The sequence below is a fragment of the Phyllobates terribilis genome, unplaced genomic scaffold, assembly GCF_046119375.1.
Source record: "Phyllobates terribilis strain yellow unplaced genomic scaffold, ASM4611937v1 Scaffold_5__5_contigs__length_657084704, whole genome shotgun sequence".
Lineage (NCBI taxonomy): Eukaryota > Metazoa > Chordata > Amphibia > Anura > Dendrobatidae > Phyllobates > Phyllobates terribilis.
In genome coordinates, this window is record NW_027362765.1 from 138,323,094 (window position 1) to 138,333,805 (window position 10,712).

Below are 10,712 nucleotides of genomic sequence, written 5' to 3' on the forward strand. Positions count from 1 at the left end.
CTATTCTACTGCTTTGTCACAGAAAAACTTAGATTATAGTTCTACAATTCAAGCGTCTACTGATAAAGAGGACCTGTCCCCAGATCTAAAGTGGCCAGTTGTGACTCTTATTTTATTCCCACCTGCCTTGTGATTCCAGAGATAAAAGCTTCATTATTTTTTACCATGAGGGCGTAGCTCACAGGATTCTCTGGGGCGTGTCTTTAGGCTGCGCTGCATTATTATCCTGTGAGCCATGCCCCCTTGGAAAAGACCAAAATAAGTAGCACTAATATATAAACGTCTATATCTCTGGAACTGTATGGTGGATTAAAAACAACAACAAAAATCTTGAATACTCAAGCAAGCAGCAAGAATAAAATAAGAGCATAAACTGTCCACTATTAACCTGGTGACAGGTCGAATTTAAAAGAGTTTCCAAAGTTTCCAAACTCATACATTTAGAGCTATTGAAAGGATATGCCAAGAATGACTTGCAGATATGAGTATCACCACTGGAAACAACATCTATTTGGAGGTCATGGCTCCAAGGTACACTATCCAAAACAAAGGGCTGACTGCATACGCATCTCTCTATATTCATTTCTATAGGAGTCCAAAAACTGCAAGACTCAATTGCTTAGCAATTTTCAGAACTCCCATAAAGCTGTGTATATTATGTGGATATGCCATAAATATTCAGTAAAGGATAACGAATTTAACCCTTTCAGTGCTCAAGATGCTATCCTCCAGACGCCTCCTGGCTGCCTCCTTTTTACTCGTGATGACAAATGCAATGAGGAGAAGGCGGCCATGGCACTTAAAAATCACATGTCACTAGGTCAAAATTGGCCAATTTTTACTTTTATTTTAATCGTGCTGTTCTCCTGAGTATTCTATTTTTTTTCTTCCTTAAAATCTGCCATATAGTTCCACAGAAATGAGCCTTTTTATTTATTGCTAATTTTTATGGTCTTTGCAAAGGGTTTGTTATCAAGCATTCTGTGGGGCAATGTTTTTAGGTTTCTCTGCATAATTACCATGTGAGCACCACTTCCTTGGTAAAGAACATAAAATTACACATAGTGGGCGCACTAAATAAAGAGATCCACATCTCGGAAACTACATGTTGGATTTTTTTAAAAGTGGTCACTTCTGACCTGGTGATAATATCTCTTAAACTATGCAGATCTTAATGAAAAGGGATGAACATTTATGAATATCAGATACATCTGTTAAACAGTACCATATGGGATTAGATACATCAGTTTGACCAGCAAGGTGTAAAACAGATTTATATAATACTTGAACAGTTCAGCAATGCACTACCCAACAGAAAACTGTACAACTGATCAGCAGCATAGAATTGCACAGGATTAGATATGGATCAGCAGCGAGGTATCACACGGTATTAGGCTCTATGCACACCTACATTTTGGAATTCAGTTTCTCTGTTTTGTTCTAGAAACAAAGAAATTAAGTTCATGTAGAATACAGATAATTTGCATGAAAGATGCAGCCAGCACGAGAAGGACCCCATTGACTAAAATAGGATTTGTCTGGTTTCGGTTATGGTGTACTGTATTTTTCTGAAAAAAAAAAAAATGAAGACTTTGGTGAAGTATACGTCATAAGTGGCTCCATCCCAAGCAAATTCCAAAGTTGTCAAACACCTGGCACTTAGCAATCCCAAACCTTTTTTTTCCCGATCCCTCTACTTTCCTAAGTAGTCTCTTCTGAAGAAGACTGTCCAGTTGGTGGCTATGACTTTTCCAGTAGCCATAGCCATGAACTGGGTGAATACAGAAACCTATGGAGACATGGGGCGAGGAAAAGAAAGAAAATATGGTTGACTCCCTACACAACTTAGTGAGTTAACATTTCTGCACCTGTGTTTACATAAGATATCCAGATTGTATCCCCTGGGTGTAAATAATAAAGGCTCACATTTGTTTCTTATAGAGTATAAAAGGGTTCTTCCAATCCTTAAAGAGGTTGTATGGGACTTTAACAATGATGGCTTATTTTTAGGATAGGTCATCAATGTCTGACTGGTGGGGGTGTGACAACCGGCACTCCAGCCGATCAGCTGATCCCGGTGTTGGCGGTGGCCGGAACTGCTCATTTTTGGAGCTTCACAGTACAGCTCTGTTGACAGAATAGTGTCCATAGCCAGGTACTGCACATCCAACCCCTACTGAGTTGAATAGGTGGCAGATATGCACTACCTGACCATGGCCACTATACAGTCGACAGAGCTGTACTGTGTAGCTCCGTAACTGAGCAGTTCCGTCCGTCGCCGACACCGGGGGCGCTGGATGTTGCACGCCAATGGATCAGACAACCCGTTTATAGCTTGTTTTCTATCGGCTCAAGATTGTGAAAAAATCATAACATGTATACCAAATTGTTTTTGGATCCAGTGTCTGGGTTCCCAAGCTCCAGATCATATGGCTGTAGCAGCTAGTCAGTAGCTATAGTGATATCATAAAAGACATATGTCACCAAAAGGGGCAACACATAACAAAAAAACATTTGCCAGAGACCCTAGTAACTGGTGCACCAAGTGGGATAGTGTACCGTATGAAGCACCCCTTTAAATGAATAGCCAGCAGATTTAGTTGGGTAATGCATTATAAAGACTAGGAGACTGCAGCCGGGGAGAAGGACTGGGAGGAACTGACCAGCATACCAGTGATAACATGTCTTTTCACATCATTAAAAGGGATCTGTCACCTGATCTATGCTGCCCAGACTAGCCTGGCTCTGTCCCTGGCTGGGTTTTCCCAGCACTGCTAGAGGTGACATGTCTCTAGTTATGGGAGAGACTTGTCAATCATCTAGAGTGGCGCTAGAAGAAGCTTGTCCGGCCAGTGCTGACTAGTCTTTTCTCTGTCTATAGTCCCCAGCCGGATCGTTAACATAAAATTTTTCTGAAATGCTGACGTATCGGAGAGTAATACACCTGGCTGCTATGATCGCAGCAAGGCTCTGATTTGTGATGCCCATGGTTTGGGCAGCATGAATCAGGTGACAGGTTCCCTTTAAGACAAAAAAAGAGGAAGACACATATGACTATTATAATGAGTGATTTCGATCATTTATCTTTTGAGCTGTGTACACAAAAATATTATATCACAAGAACAATTTTCTCATGTAACACTACAATCCTTCCATAAAGGCGTAGACACTGTGTACTGCCATATGATGCCTCCATCCCCCAGCGTAAATCAGCATACGATAGGGACACATATTTTATTTTCCTATTTATAAGGAATTTGGGAGAAATGAGAGCACTTGGTATTATTTTTGCAATTGTTAGTAATATCATCTGGGCACTGCATGGCAGTATTATTGGGTCACTGTATCGCATTATTTTTTAGATTCCTATGTAGCTATTACTAGAACATGATTATATGGTTACTGTATGGCACTGCATTTTGGTATTGTTTGTGCTCTGGGATGATATATTTCAGCACTATAAGATGCTATTAGAGAACTGTATGTCAGTGTTGCTTGAGCACTGTATGGCACTAGTATGTTAGCTCTGTATAGTAGCTTTGTTTGGCTACTGTATGGAAGTATTATTTGGGAACTGCATGGCAATTATATTTGAGCACTGCATAGTAAATTTAGTGACTAATGTATAGCAGTGTGATTTTGGGATGATATAGCAATTTTATTTGGCCACTGCACAAGTAGACTTATTTTGCTACTGGCAGTGTTATTTGTGGACTGTATGGCAAGATTAATTGATCACTTTGTGCTGAGGATAACTGTCACTTACTGTACATTGGGTTCTGACTAGCTTAACTTCAGGAATTGATGTGGATCACAGCCGATGCACCCCAACAGATTGCACATCATTACAAAATGGCATCATTTATTGTGATTGGAAAACTCCGCTAATTATGAAGACTGCCTCGCATATTGCAAATCATTTTTAGGTGTTATTTATGTAATGCAGAGAAATGGAGCTAACCTGGTACAGGGGTTATTTCAGCCACTTTTAGAGTAGGGATGAAATACTGATTTTGGACTGGCAAAGATGCTTCATCTGGGAGCAAAGCATCAGAGTGGTGAAATGCATTCTTTAGTTCAGAGTCAGAGTATGGTCCCCAAAAATGGGAAAACATTTTTAGGGGCTACTCATGGTGAAAAGTATAGATAGGCTAGCTTCACTGCAATAGGTAATAGTAGGCATGCATGCTTTGGGTGACCACCTGCTTTAGGTTTACAAATGAAGTAAAATAACTCCTTAAAGCAGCTATCTGACCTAAATGTACAGAAATAAGGGATGGTTGAAAAGGTAATTAAATAATGTGTAGTCATGTGCTCTAACCCCTGTGGCTCAGTCCAGGCTTCTATAGTGGTCTTCTGTGAGACAGGAAGCAATGACGATCCGTTCTTCGATCACCTGTGATTGGCTGTAGTGGTCAGGTGACTGGAATGAAATATCATAGGATGTGCCTCTGATGACGCCCTGTTCCAGTCATCTGACTGCTGCAGCCAACCGCAAGGCTCAATGGTCAGGTGACAAAAGAACAGGATGTTTCATCACTTCCTGTTCAGCCAGAGACCCCTGGAACTACAGGGGTTAGAGAAGGAGAGCATATAATAATATATATAATTATATATCTATATCATTTTTTAACCCTCACTTCCTTTTGTACATTTTTAAATTGGACAACCCTTTAAAGAGGACTTGTCAGCTCTCCGGACATGTCTAGTTTCTTACATAGTTGTGTTCCCCATTGTAGATCAAATCTGGATCGTGTCATTTTAAAACATTGAGTTGTGCTGTTCCCTTATTGTTTATCCTGGAAAATTATGAATAAATTGACATGTCTTACTATTCCTTTTGTCAAAGGGGTGTGCCTCTACACTTCTGACACTGGCAGCACTGATTGGACAATGTCAGACCGCGTAAGGACATCCCTTCCCTTCTGCCACCAAGTTGTTCATTTATTCATACATTTCTGTATTGTTATGAGAAAAGATGCTTAATATTTGTTATACTTTGGGGCATAGAACAATTTATTAGAACAGATCTGTCAGGAGAGCTTACCTGTCCTCTCTAATGTACAGATGGCATTTACATCCCCTCTGCCCTTATCTAGTATAACGACCCATTTATTACTCTAAACAAAAATCTCCGGGTATTTCCAGGCAACGTTATATAAAGCAAAACTGTCACGTGAAACCATTCTACTTGTAAAATATATTTACGGAGGATGTTACAGCTGTAACTGAATGCAGTAAAGTCATTTATTACCACCAGTACAGAAAGAAGGGGGCTTCTCAGTAAGTTGCATAATCCAAAGTGATGCCCTTGAGCAATAGGGAGAATGAAGATGTCACAGGAGACAAAAGAGGATGCTTCAACTAAAACAGTCCATAAGAAATAAAGTGACTGAACATAGGACCATGTATAGCAGTGCCTACATATCTGTGTAATGGTGCCATAGTCATACCGTGTGCCACAATACCAGAACACTGCCATAATATGGAATTGGATATTCAGGGGAATTACCGCATGTTTTGAGTACATGTTTATGCACAAATACATAAAATAACATACAGGTGTACAGTATGGGCCCATATTAGGCAATAGACCCTGGATCCAAAATAGCATGGCTTCATAACAGAAGACATGGTGAACTAGAGGATAAATCTTCCATAAATGCTCTCCTAGCACCAAGGGGCAATATGTGCACTTCACTGGCACTACACCAATGACAAAAGGAAACAAAATGGTACAAAAACTTTTCCCATAACCCAGGGGTGGATATAGCATTGGTGCAACCTATGCAGCTGCACAGGGGCCCAAGATATAAGGGGGTCCACTATCTGTCCAAAGCAGGTGGAATTGTGCATTATGATGAGCTTCTGGCCCATATATTGTTCTTGCACAGGGGCCCTCTTCTGTCTGTGTCCGCTCCTGCCATAACCTAACCATAAGATTACAAATTAGATCAAATCACAGTTTAATTCGAATTTTCAAAAAAGGTGATATTTGCTGTAGACCTGTTAGCCCAAAAGCCATCTACAAATTGGGTTATCTTCTGCCAGAGCCCACAAGACAAACGTCTGGCATTCTGATAGGCTTGACGGACCTTGGTCAAAAAATTACGACCTGCCTCTGGTATGCATGATAACAGTCTTGTATTTATCTCTCAGATTGTATCTCCATATGGGGTGATCCTTTTTATGGAATATTAGTAATAATTTGATAGCTTTTTTTAATCAATAATGAGAAAGCTAAAAATGTTACTATTTTATTTGGCACATGTTAATAATGCCATTTTCCCCACAGGTTTCCTTTCACTTTGAACTTGAACTCTGCCATGGACATTGATGAACAATTGCCAACTATATAAAATAAACTACATAGTAGATACACTAGTACACTGTAATACTGTACTGCTAAGCCTGAAATTGTGGAAAAAAAGTGGATTTGAACATAGACAGAAGAGTTTTGGAGAGTAAATAAACTATTTTTGTATTTATATAATTCTTCTTATTATTGTTATTGAACCTGTTTATATATCCAAATGTTTAGAATTTTCAATTTACCCTTTAGTTGTGCTGCAAAAGAATAAAAAATAAAAAATGTATATGAAATATATGATATTCTATCATATGAAATTTTATTTTATATTTATTTTTCAAAGTAAAACAAATCAATCAAACTATATATAAAACTCGTGTATATATATATATATATATATATATATATATATATATATATGTGTGTGTATGTATATATATATATATATATATAATTACTATTAATGGTATTTTTATCTTATTGTCTGTGTATAAAAAAAATATATAGATATTGTATGACATATACAAATACAGTACAGACCAAAAGTTTGGACACACCTTCTCATTTAAAGATTTTTTCTGTATTTTCTTGACTATGAAAATTTTGCATTCACACTGAAGGCATCAAAACTATGAATTAACACATGTGGAATTATATACTTAACAAAAAAGTGTGAAACAACTAAAAATATGTCTTATATTCTAGGTTCTTCAAAGTAGCCACCTTTTGCTTTGATGACTGCTTTGCACACTCTTGGCATTCTCTTGATGAGCTTCAAGAGGTAGTCACCGGAAATGGTCTTCCAAGAATCTTGAAGGAGTTCCCAGAGATGCTTAGCACTTGTTGGCCCTTTTGCCTTCACTCTGCAGTCCAGCTCAGCCCAAACCATCTCGATTGGGTTCAGGTCTGGTGACTGTGGAGGCCAAGTCATCTGGCGTAGCACCCCATCACTCTCCTTCTTGGTCAAATAGCCCTTACACAGCCTGGAGGTGTGTTTGGGGTCATTGTCCTGTTGAAAAATAAATGATGGTCTAACTAAACGCAAACCGGATGGAATAGCATGCTGCTGCAAGATGCTGTGGTAGCAATGCTGGTTCAGTATGCCTTCAATTTTGAATAAATCCCCAACAGTGTCACCAGCAAAGCACCCCCACACCATCACACCTCCTCCTCCATGCTTCACAGTGGGAACGAGGCATGTAAAGTCCATCCGTTCACCTTTTCTGCGTCGCGCAAAGACACGGTGGTTGGAACCAAAGAGTTCAAATTTGGACTCATCAGACCAAAGCACAGATTTCCACTGGTCTAATGTCCATTCCTTGTGTTCTTTATCCCAAACAAGTCTCTTCTACTTGTTGCCTGTCCTTAGCAGTGGTTTCCTAGCAGCTATTTTACCATGAAGGCCTGCTGCGCAAAGTCTCCTCTTAACAGTTGTTGAAGAGATGTGTCTGCTGCTAGAACTCTGTGTGGCATTGACCTGGTCTCTAATCTGAGCTGCTGTTAACCTGCGATTTCTGAGGCTGGTGACTCGGATTAACTTATCCTCAGAAGCAGAGGTGACTCTTGGTCTTCCTTTTCTGGGGCGGTCCTTATGTGAGCCAGTTTCTTTGTAGCGCTTGATGGTTTTTGCAACTGCACTTGGGGACACTTTCAAAGTTTGCCCATTTTTCGCACTGACTGACCTTCATTTCTTAAAGTAATGATGGCCACTCGTTTTTCTTTACTTAGCTGCTTTTTTCCTGCCATAATACAAATTCTAACAGTTTATTCAGTAGGACTATCAGCTGTGTATCCGCCAGACTTCTGCACAACGCAACTGATGGTCCCAACCCCATTTATAAGGCAAGAAATCCCACTTATTAAACCTGACATGGCACAACTGTGAAGTGAAAACCATTTCCGGTGACTACCTCTTGAAGCTCATCAATAGAATGCCAAGAGTGTGCAAAGCAGTCATCAAAGCAAAAGGTGCATACTTTGAAGAACCTCGAATATAAGACATATTTTCAGTTGTTTCACAGTTTTTTGTTAAGTATATAATTCCACATGTGTTCATTAATAGTTTTGATGCCTTCAGTGTGAATGTACAATTTTCATAGCCATGAAAATACAGAAAAATCTTTAAATGAGAAGGTGTGTCCAAACTTTTGGTCTGTACTGTATATGTATATGTGTATATATTTATATATATATATATATATATATATATATATATATATATATACATGCAATAAGATAAAAATACCAGTAATACATGCTATTAATTATAATAAAAAATAATAATTCTAATGGAATAATACTAGCATTTTAATATTCCAAGCAAATATTTATTATTTGATCATTAAAGAAATAAACATTAATCCAAGGCAGTCGCTACATTTCCGATTCTGTCTTTAAGTAATCTGCTTTTACCAAGTGTCTTGTTGATTTTAGAATAAGCTAATAATTCATTCACGTCCCTGACACTTAACTTTCTATAAAGATCTGTTTGCTAACCACAGAATTTTATTTGCTTTGGATCTTTTTTTACATTAAGGTGTGTACTTCCTCTGTTCGATACTTCCCTATTGTTGAAGGATATTGACTATGTGAAAAAAGCCATGTTTAGTAGGCGTTATATTCAGAAAAAAGAAGCCTAAAAATGTGAAAGCTATAATATTTAAATACTTCGGTATAATATAATAATTCTTTCTAAAGGACTCTTATGTAAGTCATGAGAAAAAAATTGTAACAAAGCTAACCTATTAATTATAAAATATAGAAATAGGGTAAATTAAGATTTATTTCTGAAAAAAAATATCAGGATAAATTACTTAAAATTTACATAATATTAAAAAATAGCACAAAAAAGATACATAGATCTAAAAAGACCACCCAAACATCAGTAATCTCGGAAGTGTAAGACAGTGTGATAAAATACAATAAAACATCTTTCTTTGTTAGCTCGGAAAGGAAAGCGTGAGGCTAAAGATCAAAGTCTGTTTTGTTCACGTTTTATCAAGAAATTTGAACACAAAAAGTTTTGGAAATTCAAAATGTGAAAAATACAAAAACAGTAAATGCACTTTAAATACAGGTCACATGTGATTTTAATTCTCATATTTGTCTCTTATGAGACATTTTGATCCGACACCATTTTTTTCTGTGAAAAAACCCCAAAACAAGATAAAAACACAAAAATACTCGATTCAAATGCAGGCATGATAAATTATGTATGAGTTTCCCCCCTTACCGTATGTCAATTCCATGGTGGTGTTGATCTCAGTGTTGACATTGACCATGTCTTATAGCTTTCTTCGGTTTAGAAAATAGTTAACAGCCGAAATGGCGAAACAGGTCCAACCAAGTGAGCGCTGCGAGACGAGGTGTTGTAAAACAAGGCACGGTAGTGTGTGTGTCGTGCTGTTATCATATTGATTCTCATAATCAGGACTAATGTAGAAAGACATGTTAAACAGTAACCAGCTTCTTATGGTGACCAACCTACAAGGTCGTTATAGCAACCGCAAAGCCTGAAACTCAAACATCGCTGGTTACTGCGCCTCATCCCACCTCACCCCAAGACATAGGATATGCATAGTCTGAAAATTCTAAGTAACAGGCAAATTTACGCTTAATTATTGAACTTTCTAATTATTAATTACATTATTATTTTAGGATTAGGAGTGTAGCATAGGGCATGCAGAGGTAGTAGGGACTGGGGCCTGGAGGCATTTATCTATCTATCTATCTATCTATCTATCTATCTATCTATCTATCTATCGATACTATTTTGATACTTTGTTTTATGGTTTTTAAAAAGGTTTGATACAACTTAAAGTAGCCATGTTTAGACTGCTGACAATGCTTCCATCAGCAATCCCAGCAAATCTTACAGCCTGTATGCAGGGTGACATCATATCTATCCATCTGTCTATCTAGCAAGGAAAAAAGTAGGCAGCACTCCAAATTGAGAACCTTTCTCATGCTTGTGCTTTTTACACGATTGGAGGGCTACCTACTTTTTTCTTGGTATATTCAACTGGAAAAACAGAGTTGGTGTCCAAGAGACCTTGCACTCACCAAATAATATTTAAAAAAAATTATATTTCTATCTATCGATCTATCTATCTATCGATCTATATCTATCTATCTGTCGCAGGTGAAATTAGTATTGAACACGTCACCAATTTTCTAAGTAAATATTCTTCCAAAGGTGCTATTGACATGAAATTTTCACTAGATGTCAGTAACAACCCATCCAGTCCACACAGGCAAAGAAATCAAACCATAGATGTCAATAAATGAAGTTATGTGTAATAATCAGAAATGAACACATTTACTGAAATGTATTTAATACTTCATAGAAAAGACTTTGTTGGTGATGAGAGCTTCAAAACACCTCCTGTATGGAGAAACTAGT

At 37.8% G+C, this 10,712-nt stretch overlaps 1 protein-coding gene across 1 annotated transcript in view; it reads right to left on the reverse strand.

The window, feature by feature from the left end:
* Positions 1-9,735, reverse strand: part of HNF4A (hepatocyte nuclear factor 4 alpha) — a 177,278-nt gene extending 167,543 nt beyond the window's left edge. The window contains exon 1 of the mRNA XM_073683066.1: positions 9,543-9,735. Within this exon, the coding sequence (XP_073539167.1) occupies positions 9,543-9,591 (49 nt within the window). The 5' untranslated portion in view covers positions 9,592-9,735. The remainder of the gene's footprint in view (positions 1-9,542) is intronic.
* Between the last annotated feature and the right edge of the window lie 977 nt (positions 9,736-10,712).